The sequence below is a fragment of the Tetranychus urticae genome, chromosome 1 (genome assembly GCF_039701765.1).
Source record: "Tetranychus urticae isolate SD_2017Ah chromosome 1, NJAU_TeUrti_SD_1.0, whole genome shotgun sequence".
Lineage (NCBI taxonomy): Eukaryota > Metazoa > Arthropoda > Arachnida > Trombidiformes > Tetranychidae > Tetranychus > Tetranychus urticae.
Window position 1 is genome coordinate 18,716,506 of NC_142958.1, and position 14,002 is coordinate 18,730,507.

At 32.2% G+C, this 14,002-nt stretch overlaps 4 protein-coding genes across 5 annotated transcripts; 2 read left to right on the forward strand and 2 right to left on the reverse strand.

Moving 5' to 3' along the window:
* Positions 1-48: 48 nt before the first annotated feature.
* Positions 49-5,633, reverse strand: Maf1 (repressor of RNA polymerase III transcription Maf1). The gene is made up of 4 exons (XM_015925654.3): positions 4,690-5,633; positions 3,555-3,682; positions 2,788-2,907; positions 49-1,394 (listed from the first exon to the last, which is right to left on the reverse strand). The coding sequence occupies exons 1-4, from the start codon at positions 5,089-5,091 to the stop codon at positions 1,325-1,327; spliced, it is 720 nt and encodes a 239-aa protein (XP_015781140.1). The 5' UTR covers positions 5,092-5,633; the 3' UTR covers positions 49-1,324.
* A 235-nt stretch (positions 5,634-5,868) lies between these two features.
* LOC107359184 (U6 snRNA phosphodiesterase 1) lies at positions 5,869-6,576 on the forward strand. Its single transcript, XM_015925655.3, has one exon. The coding sequence runs from the start codon at positions 5,869-5,871 to the stop codon at positions 6,574-6,576; it is 708 nt and encodes a 235-aa protein (XP_015781141.2).
* Positions 6,577-7,037: 461 nt separating this feature from the next.
* On the forward strand, positions 7,038-9,814 carry LOC107372194 (adipocyte plasma membrane-associated protein). The gene is made up of 4 exons (XM_015940379.3): positions 7,038-7,161; positions 7,643-7,828; positions 7,915-8,036; positions 8,308-9,814. The coding sequence occupies exons 2-4, from the start codon at positions 7,668-7,670 to the stop codon at positions 9,342-9,344; spliced, it is 1,320 nt and encodes a 439-aa protein (XP_015795865.2). The 5' UTR covers positions 7,038-7,161; positions 7,643-7,667; the 3' UTR covers positions 9,345-9,814.
* LOC107372191 (cytochrome P450 4c3) lies at positions 9,730-13,160 on the reverse strand. Of its 2 annotated transcripts, XM_089265840.1 has the most exons (5): positions 12,719-13,160; positions 12,144-12,262; positions 11,889-12,007; positions 10,647-11,322; positions 9,730-10,572 (listed from the first exon to the last, which is right to left on the reverse strand). In XM_089265840.1, exons 3-5 carry the CDS (start codon positions 11,934-11,936, stop codon positions 10,040-10,042), a joined length of 1,257 nt encoding a protein of 418 aa, XP_089121966.1. In that variant the 5' UTR covers positions 11,937-12,007; positions 12,144-12,262; positions 12,719-13,160; the 3' UTR covers positions 9,730-10,039. The 2 variants fall into 2 exon arrangements, with proteins under 2 accessions (XP_089121966.1, XP_089121965.1); XM_089265839.1 differs by lacking the exon at positions 12,719-13,160 and having other exon boundaries at positions 12,144-12,656.
* Positions 13,161-14,002: the final 842 nt, after the last annotated feature.

Genomic DNA, 14,002 nt, shown 5'->3' on the forward strand with positions numbered 1-14,002 from the left:
GAATAAGATCGGAGAAAGCAATTAGATGAACATAATTAAACAGAAGCATTTTAAGTGTTTAACCGGTTTAATGAAGGTGTTGTTTCGTTTTTACGTTATGAAGGACAAATCAATTTTGTTTGTTGAATGAAGATCAGAAAAATAAATGTACTAAAATTTACTAAACATGAGATAAAAAATAAGAATTATTATTTCAAGTTTAAGATGTTGATGAACACAGGATGTTTTTTGTTGCTTGTGCATTTTGGTGTTTCAATGGATGGATATGAGTTGTTGATGACACAAAATTTTGGTACTTCAAGGTGAACAGCATTGGTTTCAATTGTGTTCCAGGTTAATTAGGAGAAGTTCATTGTATCTGTGCAGTTAGTTGAGTAACTAGAGAAGATGGTCTTCAAAAATGATGTTGGCTTGTAGTTTGGTTGAACGTTTAACAAAAAAGAAAATGATTGATGAAGAGAAAAAAATGAATTGAACTTGAAGAGATTCGAAAAGATAATCAAAATTAAACTAATTAACTTTGTCAATAATCAAATTAGAAATTTGAACAAGACTTTTACATCTAAAAAGAGGTAAAATTAAGGGCCTACTGAAAGGAGACTAATTTTAAACTAAGGTCAATAAGTTTACACAATAAACTATTGATTACTAAATTTAAATTAAACTTTTGCAACACCGGGATAATCATAACTATTTAAGCATTTAAGTGAGCTTATTTGTACATTGCTTGATTACGGCAAGTTTAGGTAAGGGATAAATAACAGATTGAATTATTGGATTGTTAGGATAAATTGTTGGTTAATAAGGAAGAGGATGATGAACGAACGATAAGGAAGAAAGGAAATTAAACAATAAACTAACATTGTATTAGATTTTAAAGAAAACACGCAAAACGCTGAAACAATCAACTATTCTAGCAATTATTCAGGTTTTATGACCATAGAGTTGGTTGGTTGCTAGAGTTTTAAAGTAAACTCAAAACATTTTCTCACGAATTGACTTTACTTTAAAACATTACCAGTCATACTTTACGATTTAATGTTAACCTGAAATTCAGCGTCATTACATGTATTCTTTGACGAAGCAGTGTAAGCAAAGTTTTCTGGGTGCATCTGTAATAGTTTGTAGTTCAAATTAAAGTATCAACTGTGATGTGTCAATTAAACCAAACTAATGGATTAAAGATTGTTTTGGCATCTTTAACATTGAATAAGATTTGGCCGGTCAACACCAATGTCTATAATATATCCATAGCCTTGAATAGATATAATTAATATATCACCCTCATAGGTAAATGAAGTTGTATTTATTGATTTCTTTGTGATTAGTCACTTAAATCAATTATATGCACGTCTTCGATTCCTTCCTCATCGGATTCGCTTCCACTCAGTTCTCTATAAAAAAGGATAAAATAAATTGTAACATTAGAATCGGTTTTAAAAAGATAATAAATAAACGATTAAAGCTTTAAGTCAAATGAATAATAACAATATATGCATGAAAGGGGAGAGCAAAAAAGCATTGAAATATCATTTGAATCGAAAAAAACAGCTAATTAATGGAAATTGGAACAATCATGACAAGTAAAAGCATAGTAAATCATTGTAAGTTTCTAGGCCATCAAATTTCGCCAAGGCTCAATGAATAAGATAATGAAGATTTTTGCAGATTTGAAAGCTTGATAATGACCAAAAAGTCAGAGTTGAAAATGAAATTAAGACTTTTCAGATTAATAGCGAATTTATCAAAATAAAGTTTCAACAGATTAAAGATTTTAAACTCTTCAGGCCTGATTTCGCAGTGTTTGTAGGGTAATGATGAAAGTAAAATGGTTCAATTCGTAATGATGATGCGAAGTGATTAAGTGCACTTTTTCAACACTTAAAATATTTGTCATTTATATTAGTTACTATTGGTTGATGAAATGACTCTATACAGTATCAGATTGACAAATAATTGAAAATTGAGATTCGTCAAACAAACCCAGACAAAAATATATTAATATGAGATGTGAGTTGAAATAAACAATCTGTGTGACTATTATCAATAACAAAACATTGATTTCTGTGAATTCTGAATAACAAATATTATTGATCAGATATAATTACGTTTTAGGACGAGCCTTTCTGAAAATATTTGATTTACAAAATTAAAAGCAAGTTGACTTGAACAACAGATTTCAAACAACATTTTGACAGCAAAACAACATAGAGTCAGATGTTCCCCAAACCATTTGAAGCTCACTGGATAATTATACAAAAGTGAATAATGAGAAGTGGAAGAAGCCTTGACTTAATTTCTAATAATAGACGCCTTCAAGGAATAAGATGTTGCTAAGAGGATAAACTTCTCACAATTACACAATTAAGTTAAATTCAACTGAGTTTAATGATTGTTGTTCAACCATAATTACAATTTATGATTTTAACATCGATAAAAAATAGATTGAAAACTGAAAGCAAACCAAGAAGCAACTATTCAACCAATAAATGAATCTGAATTAACGCATTTTTGTGAGACGTCACCTATTTGTGAAATTCAATTTCTATCAATTCTGGCATCAATATCATCATATCCTGCCGCTGAAAAAATATAATCATGAATAGTAATGCATAACAACATCTAGTTCATGGTTAAAAACATTTAGTAAGGTTTTTGGTTGCCTGGCTTAAAATCAATTTTGATTATTGGTATTGAGAAAATCGTTTATGGCCTTCATCTAAATTGAATCTCAGGTTAGTAACAATTATTCATTTGACAGCACAATTGAACTTGAAATGAACATACCTGTAAGCCGTGCATGTGAAAAATACAATGCGTTTCAGTTTCTTATTGTGAAAAAAATAATTGAAAGACCAGAGACTTCCATCTTCAGCATAAGGATCTGAACTCAGGTCAGGATTGTAACTGTAAAAGGGAAAAGATCGCATTAGTTGTGAATAAAATTTGATTTTAGATGATCAATCAATCAGGACATTTGAAATGGAAGAATAGGCAAGACATGAATTGAAATAAACAAGGGAATCTTGACGAAAAATCTGTTAATAAAATAGCTACCATTTCGCTTAAAGTAATTACACTAATTATGATTGATGCTGTAATTACGATGCTCAATCAAATCTTAAAGACTCCCTTACATGTTGAAAAGATAACAACAAACAAGAGTTAAATAATCTTGAGTAGGTTCTATTATCAGTAGAAAAGAAAACTTAATTTTCTCAATCAATCTTATTTCAATAACAACATGACTATATTAACATTATGAGTAAAGCATACTTGCAGATAGGGAAAATTATGGCTAAAAAGGGTTGATGACCCATCAGATACTCAACAGATATTGTCTCGGCACAAGATTACTTTACTCATAAGTGATAAATGATAGTGACTCTATCAAGCAACCCTCATAAAATCGGTTATGACTTATGCGCCTTCAAGCTTCAAACCCTTGAAAACAATTCAGGTACGATTTGCCAATAGAAGTCCAGGTTTTTAATTGAACAAATTTTTCAGTTTTAAGTTCCCTTAATTTAATGACCATCGAACACTTTATTTACCTGTAAATTTCACAGTCGGAACAGTTTATTTCCGCATCAATGGCGGACCAGAGTTGACTTCGGATTGCAGCGTACGCTTGGTGAGCAGATGTTGAAAGAAAGTTTGAATCGACTGCGTTCATAACCCACTATTTGAAGGGAATAGAGTAGGGGAAAATCAATTAGAAACATTAATTAGCAGATAAAATTTTGCAAAGCAGGGAAGAAAATTTTGCGCATTAAAATTGTTTGAAATATGAGTTGAAAATCTGCTGATAATTATTGACAGTTTTAGTTGCTAACGCATGTTTACAACTGAAAAATAGATTGACGTAACGAGAATGATAAAAAATAACTAATCAAATGAAATAGATAATTGATATTTAATGAAAAGAATAATTCTTATCATTTGAACATGATGATCTTATGAAGTTTGCTATCTCAAATATTCGATTCCTGTACTTGAACAATTGAAAATACTAACGCACCTTCAAAAGGTTTGCCTGTCAACAGATTTATCACTTTTCAATCTCTAGTTTGTTTTTGTTGCATTTTCCTACATGAGATAAATAAAACTAGACAAGCTAGAACAAGGTGAAAGAAAATAAACAAGTTGAACAAGATGTTATGATTAGAAGTTTAGATAATTTTTTACCTTCAAGGCAAGTAGAAATGAAAAAATATGGCTAAATAAAAAAAAGAGAACGAGATCTTTCCCGCCTCAATTGAACACTGAAGGAGATCGTACAGTCAAAATGGCGGTAATCAGGCGATGATAAATTATTGAAAAGGACAAATTGTACCCAGTAATCATCTGGATGACATAAAATTGTCTCTTTTCAATGAACTAGATCGATGATTAACGGAAATACCTCATTCTTTGTCAATAGTGAATTTATAATTAGAGGGAAGGACTGTACTTTTTGGTGTATAGTTTGGAAGAAGAAAGATCTAGAAACGATAAATATAAGCTGTTCCATTACTACATTAAAAGGATACATGTTATCGTTAGTCTATCTTGTTTTTTTCTAAGAGTTTTCTTTGTTACAAGGAGAGTGAAAAGGGAAAGGAAGGGAGAGGTTAAATTTGCACGTAAATTCCCTGACAGATGGAGTGGGGCAAAGTTTGAAGGTAATCGATTATAATTTTAATTTACCCGTAAACTGGGTTCTTTGCTGAATTCATCACTTTTGGCATCACTGAAGTCATAATCTGGCTGGAAAGATGCATTAAGAGTTGAAATAAGAAAGAAGAGGGTTTTTCGCGAGATTGTGTCACACAGGTGCCCATTACTTTCAAGCCCGTCATCACTGTTACTGTAGCTAAAGCTTTTAGCTGGGCTGAAGGAGAAAGATTGTAGACTTTGTGGTGGAGATAGAGCATGTAAATCGTTTGGACTGGTTCCTGGTTCGGCATGCATTGTTTTATACAATCTTTTATCATTGCCAGCCATTTTACAGGAGTAACTCTCAACTCGCCCAACGATGGAACATTGTCCAGTGTGTATTCTCAGAGCCGAGTTTAGAGCTTCAAATTTGGTGCTTTCCAGTAGCTTCATTTTAACAAATTATTTTGTTGAACGGATAATAAATACCAGAAGATGCAACAATACCCAGTTTAACAGCGAACTGTTCTCACATTGGCTTCCATGATAGACAACACAAAATAAAGTCTTCTTCTAAATGGATTACTAGAGTTCACAAATATTGGATGGAAATATAAAGATGGAAGGAAAGAAAACATTTAACCAGCAGCAAGAAGAAAATTGAATTGAAGATTACCAGCTAAACTAGCTAGATAGATTCGATTAATTCCAATGAGAGAAACAATCAAAATAAAAACAAATGACAGAAGCTTGGTGACAGGAGATGTAAATAAGAACACAGAGAGAAAACAGTAATGGAAAGAACAGGAGCAGAAAAAGATTTGGTCGTTTTTTTGCAGATACAAAGTGATGTAGGGTGTAGAAGGTTCCAAAGTTAATTAGCAAAAGATATTATTGTTGATTAAAGTCACTTGAAAATCACAAAATCCAAATTTTCAGATTCCACAAAATTAATTTAGGGTTGATCAAATTTGAATGAACATAAACTTGATTTGACTTTTAACTGGCAACTTACCGTTTATCTGTCATTTGACAAAAATAAAGTCTCCACCTATTTCACTTTCTAGAATCTTTCTTTTTCGCTGTCTATTCTTCTTTCTATTTCAGCTTTTATGTTTCTATCTGTTGTAGATAGCGCTAGCTGTAGCTGTGATCAGCAACTAAATTAAGTTAAATTATTTTGGTCAATTTTTCATTTATATTTGGAAACAATCTTTAGAGTATTTTAATATGCAGTCTTCAAAATTACCTTTACCAAAATTTCCTTCACCCATTGAGAGCGATGAATCAAGCGACTACTCGACTATTCAACCAGATGGACGAATCCGATCCTATCCTCATGTCCGTGGTCAATGGACAACTTTTGTCTACAGTGAATTGCCTGATGACTCTTTAATTGATTTAAGTGATTGTATTAGCTCCTATGGTTCTGATATTCAGCTGATTGAAAACATTCACGTTTCAATGGTACGAGGTCATTATGCTCTATCATTTCATCAGATAACACCTTTTGTTACAGGTTTAAGAGATAAACTGTCAATTTGTCAGGCCTTTGACATTTACTTGTCAGTATTCAAATTGTTTACCAATGAGGAGTCTACCAGATCTTTTATTTGCCTTTGTGAACCCAAATTAATGGTAGATTCAGTGAACACCAGGACTTCTCGTTATGTACTTGATCTAATCAAACAAACATTGGATGATTACAACGCCAAAGTCGAATCAAAAATTGCTCCTTCGAATCAAAATCTTTGCCTTGATGACTTTACTTTTCATACAAGTATAGCTTGGTGTTTGCCTGGAGCAGATAAATCAGCTTCAAATTTAATTGCACAGCTAAACGAACTATTGGATGAACCGATCAAAGTTCACGTTGATACAATAAAGATAAATACTGGTAACATTTGTCACACGATAAGCCTTAAAGATAGAACATAGTCAAAAATTATCTCATTTGATAGTTTTAATTAAACCCTAGAATAAATTTAAACATAAAATGGTTCAGAAAATCTCTAAATCACTGATAATTAATATAATTTTGGCATTTTGATGGATATATTTTTGGCTTCAAAATATTTAAAAAATTACAGTTTGTTTCCATAAATATAGATGGCATTTCAGTCGTCATGAAATTAATTTTGCTATTTTTATGTTTTGATTAAAAATAATATTTATTCTGCTATTTGGTGTTAATGTGTTTTTAAATCTCACAATGCATTGTCAGTTCTCGTACTCGTACGTCTTGTCAGTCAAAACAAAAGACATCTCTATTCTAGATTTTACTTTTGCCGCTCTGAAGTACTCATCAAGTTATCTACACCAGGTGTACCTAACCAAGTTACCTAATCATAAAAATGACTTAACTTTGGAGCTTGCGCTTTGGATAAACATTGATACATAATAACAAAATAAAATCATTGCTTTCCAATAGTTGGACTGCTGAGTTAATTACATCTATAATTAGTTGGTGTATGATCTTTTCTGAAGCCGTGAGGTGAACAATACAGATCGGATTTCATTTAGGTGAGTTGATTATTGCTTGTCAAAACTTCATTCCTATGTATCAAGTCAAAAGCCATCTTTGGCTGTAATTTTTCATGCATTTCGTTGCATTTTAAAGATTTTTCCGTCAAATTTCGGTGATTATGTTTAATTTTATAAAACAAATTGTTCAACATATTCATTTGATAAATATTCAGCTATGATTCACGCTCAAGCAATAGATTCAATCGATCTTTCATATTGTGTTGACTAAACTTACTTGACCTTGTCTGCAATTCCTACTCACAAACTTGTCAGAATAAAATGATCATTCAATTGATTTACTTATATTGTTATTGCGCTAGTTATTTGAAAAATTAACATACATTTAGACACCTTAGTTACTAAATTTCCATTATGTTTTATCATTTCAGATTTATTTAATAGTTATTTTATTCACCTCAGGTTATGAACAGCCATTGAACGATCACTCATCCAAATTCTTTTCCTTTTCCATTTCTAGGTTTTAACGATACTTTGGACCGGTTATGGCTAAGAAAGTTACTAAGGAAAAAGCTGGGTCTAAAAGACCAATTCCAAAAACAGCAAAATATCAAACAATCTTCAAACCAGTCATTTACTTGCTGGTTTTAATCGTAGCAATTTTATATGCGCCTTTTATGAAATCTTTGAATTTTAGATCTCGACAGTGAGTACTTTGAAATTTAATCATTTCTTTTACTGAAAAATAATAAATTTTACTTCATACACTAATTTTTAATGTTTTATTTCCAGATATACAGATTATCTGGCTGAATCTTTTGATGGTCCTTACGCTGAAAATGACATTCTATCTAAAGCCACCAAATTGTTTACTGATGAAGTTGAAGGTCCAGAAAGTTTAGCTCCGTTCGAAGGTAAGTTTATCCGTCAATCATTTTATCGTATAATCTATTCAGTATAAGTAATTTCTAGTATTTAAGGGCAATTTCAGTTCAATTTCAAGTATCAAATTATGTAACTTTTATGTTGAGATGAAATATTATCTTATTCTTTGGTTTTCTGGTTAGATTTGCATCAATGCAGTCAATGATACTTTTTTTGTCATAATAGTGCGTTTATTGAAATTATAATAATTACTAGCATGATATTTGTGAGAATAATTTTGCTATTGTTATCTCATTACAGGTAAAGTCTATGTAGGACTTCAGGATGGTCGAATCTTGCAAATTTCTGACAATAAATACTCTACTTTCACTACTGTTGGAATATCAAATGGAACTTGTCCAGCCTGGCAAGAAAAACGTTGTGGACGACCTTTGGGTAACAGAGTCACATCCAAAGGTGATTTGTATACTATTGATGCTTATCACGGCGTTTTAAAGACTTCGATCAAAGCGCCGTCTCCTAAACCGGAATTAGTTATGTCATCAGATCTTTTAATTGAGGGCAATTCAAGTAAATTTCTCGATGATTTGGTTATTGATGAAGGTGCTGGAACATCTGGTGGTAATGTCATCTACATGACAGATGCAAGCTCACACTTTGATCTCAGTGAAGTTGTACCAACAATGTTGGACCAAGACGATACAGGGCGAGTGATTCAATACGACGAAGTTGCCAAAAAGGCGACTGTTATAATGAAAGGTTTACTCTTCCCGAATGGAATTGAATTAACTGACGATAAAACATCTATTTTGGTATGTGAAATAACAAACAAACGAATTCTTCGCCATTATGTTAAAGGACCAAAAGCAGGAACAACCGAAGTTTTAATTGATCGTTTACCAGGTGAACCAGATAATATTAGACGATCAACTCGAAAAGATAAAGAAACTTATTGGGTGGCACTTGCTATCGCTCGGACTACCCAGAACCCAGACCTGATTGATTGGGGTGAAAATAAACCTTTTCTTCGGAATTTCGCCCTTCGAACAATTTACGCTGTCGGTAATTTAGTTCAATTTTTTGGTCAATTGATACAATCACCTGACTTGACATTGAAAGGATGGGAAATTAAAACCTTTAAATTATTCAATTTGTTCACATTCCGAGGAATGGCCTTAGAAATAGATGTTTCTGGTAAAATTGTCTCCTGCCTTCATTCACCCGATGGTTCAATAACACTATTATCAGAAGTTAGAGAAGTGATTGAAGGCAATTCTAGAGTTTTATATTTAGGCTCAGTTTACAACAAATACATTGGTAAGCTTGTTTTAAGCTAATCTTTTAAAGTTTGATCTCATAGATGAACAAAGTGGAATCCTCGCATGTAAAACTCATGGACCACTGAAAGCAAAATATGTGCAATTCACATTCCAGTTTTTAACCATAACCAAATTACAAATTATGAATGTTATCTCATAATAACTTCAGAACTCTAAACTATTACTATTTTCTAATGCTATTTTTTAACGAAAACGACTTGTTTGACCAATTATTTTATTGATCAAATGCTATGATCCACTTTGACTCAAGAATAACCGTATGAAATACTCATAAATAAAAAAAAATTCAAAAAATTCTATTGTTTATCACCAAATCACTATCATATCTAGTTTATGACAAGATCATTTTTCATTTGACTTTAAAATGGTTACAGTGAATCACTTTTTGTGTTAAATTGATTTAATATTTAAATGTACATTTTATACAGGCGGGAAGTTACAATAAATTGATTTCCTTGTCAATATAATTCGGAATTTGGATTAATTTCCTGGAACAGGGCAATGCGATCAAATTATATCTTCTCTGTTAGTTGAAAATTATCAGGAAATAATAATTGCTACATTAACAACCATAAAACAAATAATGAAAAAATAAATCGACGCTGTCACTCAAAACTAAAAGTGTTGAGATGAACAGCGATTGCATCACTCTATAAATCTATTTAAATTAAAAGCATTTATACACATAGTATTTACAATTCTCGAGGACTTATAATCACCTCCAATGGACATGAAGGCCGTGTGATTAATTCAATATAATAAGTGACTTCCTCCATGGTTTTACAAGATTTAACCCGATAACGACGAAGAAATTGAGACAAGAAAATTTTAATTTCCATCATAGCATAACGGTAACCAATGCACATCCTTGGACCCAAACCAAAAGGAAGAAACGCATATTTGGGAATTGAATCAATATTTTCGGGAGCGAATCTATCGGGATTAAATGTAAATGGATCAGGATAAACAGTTGGGTCATGATGAGCGCCTAAGATGAACAGCACTACAACTGAATCTTTGAGTAAAATCTTTGAACCAACTTGAACATCACTTTCAAGATGCCTTAAAACGACTGGAAGAGGAGGAACCAAACGAAGTGATTCTTTAATACACTGTTCCATGTAAACGAGTTGTTTCAAGATTGACAAATCACTGAAATCATCCAAATCACCAATAACTTCATTTATCTCCTCAGCAATACGATCTTGGATTTCAGGATGGTTTCCTAGAGATTTATGAAACATGAAAGAAACATGAATTAGTAATGATTATATTTTAACTTATTGTAAATATTATTACCTAATGTAAAAATTAGCCAACTTAGAGAATTGGCGATCGTTTCGTGTCCAGCAGCAACCATTGTGAGCATTTCTTCAATCATGCCGCTTCGGTCAATGTTACCCTTTCCGTTATTATGCTTAAACATCAGGTCGATCATGTCTCGACTTGTTCGACTGTCATCCAGTTGAAGATGATCAGTATTATTATTTGTCTGTAATCTTTTATTAATGATTTTGTTGAATTCAACGTCTCCATACTTTTGGACTTCATTTAATTGTTTGCCCAGGTTAAACTGTTCGAAGATCCAATCGCTCCAATAAAGTGGATTACAAATACGCTCCATTAAACTGTCCTCGAATGCAGCAATTCCCTCTATTAGTACTTTTTTCTGCTGTTTATATGAATCCGGAGGTAATTTGAATGCAGCCTCAAAAATAGAGTTCATTGTCAGTTGGTGGATATAATCTGATAAATTGATGGGTTGATGACATTTACTTTCCATTGAGTTAACAATATCAACTGTGTTAGATCTTATGAAGGTGGTAAATTGTGACAGCTGTTTGGATGCGAACAGAGGTTCGAATATTTTACGTCTTGCTTTCCATTTTGATCCAGAAGATGAAACCAAACCATCTCTCATACCCAACCACCGATAAATGTGGTGTTTTCTGGTTTCTGGTTTAGTTATAATTGGCTGCAAGGATGAACCAAAATGTTAAGGTTAGATGAATCAAAAAAGTACAGAAAATTAATTTAATTGTTTGATAATCATCAGGTTGTTCGGATCACAGTAAGCCTTTTATGTTTGGACATTATTGAAAGATTATTCGATTAATCTCTCAAAGTTAGATCATCTATTGTACAATTTTAACTGGTCTTTCCAATGAGTGGGTATTTGTGGAAAATATATGCGAATGCGAGTCAAGCGAAAAGGAGAGCGTACTTTTATAACGCGATAAAAGCGAACACCTTATCTTCGCATATCAACTAGGAGAAAATACGTTTTGCTCAAAAATTGAGTTTTTCACTTTATTCTATGTATTATAATTTCGATTTCCACAAATGGTAACTTATCGAAAAGACCATTTAAAACTGCACAATAGATGACCAAAGTTATGTAGATGTTCAAGTGATGTTGGTGTCTTGGTTTCGATGGTATCCAAACAAAAAGTGATCACAGTGACCGGAACAACTTAATTGGTAAAAGTTGGGTTGAAGAGTTGGCAATGACACAAAATATGGTTTAAAGTTTATAATCACCTCTAAGGTTTTATGTGATGAACAAATAACAACAGGAATCCAACTCATCCACGCTATTAGAATATCGTTCCTTTTTTCAGTTTCGAAGTAATTACGATAAATAAACTTCCTTACGTTACCTTTTTAGAAGAAAACAAGAAAATATTTAGGTGGTTTATATGAAAAGAAGCCCATTGAAGGACATTTCTTCGATTGTTTTTTAATACAAGATTAAAAATGTCGGCTGATAAAATAATATCAAAAAAGATTACATACTTGCGATTTCTTCTCGATCCGTTTTTGGAAGTCTTGGAGCAATTTTAAGCAAATCACCAAAAAGCCAATGACTTTTTTCACATGGAAAGTCTTGATAATGAGCAGCAAGACGATAAGCTCTGATTGAAATTTCAAGCAATTTGTAAATTATCCAGATAATAGCAAGTTTACTTGCAGGATAAATGATATAATCCAATATTAACATGATCACAAACAATTTGAATTAACAAGGTCTCTACAATTTAAATGTAACAACAACTAACAACTGTAAGATCAACTTTTAAAATAAGAAAATGTAAGCACTTGTAAACAAATTAACATGGACCGCGAAATAGTCGATGAATGCTGGTCGTTTATTAACTGATGATTAAATGAGAAATTAACTGATAAACAAATTAGATTTCATGGGACGTGGAGGGAGAATGAAAAGCAGAAAGCAATAAATATGTTCAAGAACTCAAGTTTGATCAAAATCAGCATCAATATCATCATCATCATCTTGGCTCCCTAAAGCAATCAGGGAAAGTCATGAATCAATCAGTTAAAAGAAAGGCTTGAAATCAACGGGTTTTTACCTGGGTGATGCGAAAAAGATGAGCCCATGTTGGGTCAATTGAAGTTTTTCTGGATTGCTACAAGAGAGTGATGTCCTTTCACTTGTGCCTTTAACCTGTTCAGGTTATAACTGGAGCAGTCAATGGGTTGAAATGATGGAGCCTAGAGTTGGGTAACACGCTTCTGTTCATTTTTTGTTGTGAAATGGCTTTTCCGATGGTTTCAAGAGATAGTTCAATGACGTTGATAATGTGGAGGAATTCACCAGAAAAGTTGTTTATTTACTGTCTGTAATGGTAATACTTAATGCTTTATTTAAGCAAGGTTTTGATCATAATTTTCCCCGAAGGCTTGCAAACTGATTTCATTTAAAAGTCCAACTGCTTAAACCTTGATACTTGTTTTTGAAATACTTTCATTTTAACATGAAGTGCTGAAAAGTTGGGGAAAATTAAACTCACAGAGATGGAACAATGTTTCTTATAAGATTTCCTATGTAACTAAATGAGATTTACAATTAAAATGATTGATCGAGCAAAATGCAATCTTGAATCAAAAACATGTATTAGTGTGTTTTTCCCTCGCTAGATGGTCTCACTTCTAGCCGCCAATTTTTGGGTTAAATTTGGGTAACTCTTTTCAACTTGTAGTTTGATCTTTGTTTTAAAAATTGGATTATTTTATTGATCAATATAATTAATTGTTGGTTTGTTTAACCTTTTTACAAAGTTTATTTACATTCTAGACTATGATAAATTTGTGTTTCTTTCATTGGCTTTGTCATTATTTTCTGGGTATATTGTACAATACAAGATACATGACAATGGATTCGTCTCATCTGTAAAATTTGATTAATGTCTGTCCCCTGGTAAATTATATAACTATTGTTCGGTGAACGTCAACTTGGAACAAGTTAAACAAGTTAATATAAATCTAATTGGCCTGAATTACAATGTATCTACATTGTTTCATTTTGGTCTGTCTCCTTGGGCTGGATAAATGTTCACCAACAGCAGTATAGATAATTTGATTTCCATGAAAAACATTAACTTTACCATCACGTAATTTTCATCTTTCACAAATCGCCTTACTACCTTGCAAAGTTTCCGGTCACACAGAGATGACCATCAATAACAAAAAATGGTGAATCAAAAGTGAATTAATAATAAGAGTACAAACATAAATCTACATTGAAAGTAGCAACACACAAAAAGCTGAGAGTAAAATGTTGTTTTATTGTTAAGGAGCCAGTGAACCGTTTTGGTTTTCTGGTAACAAAAGAAAACCAGAAAATTAAAACCAGT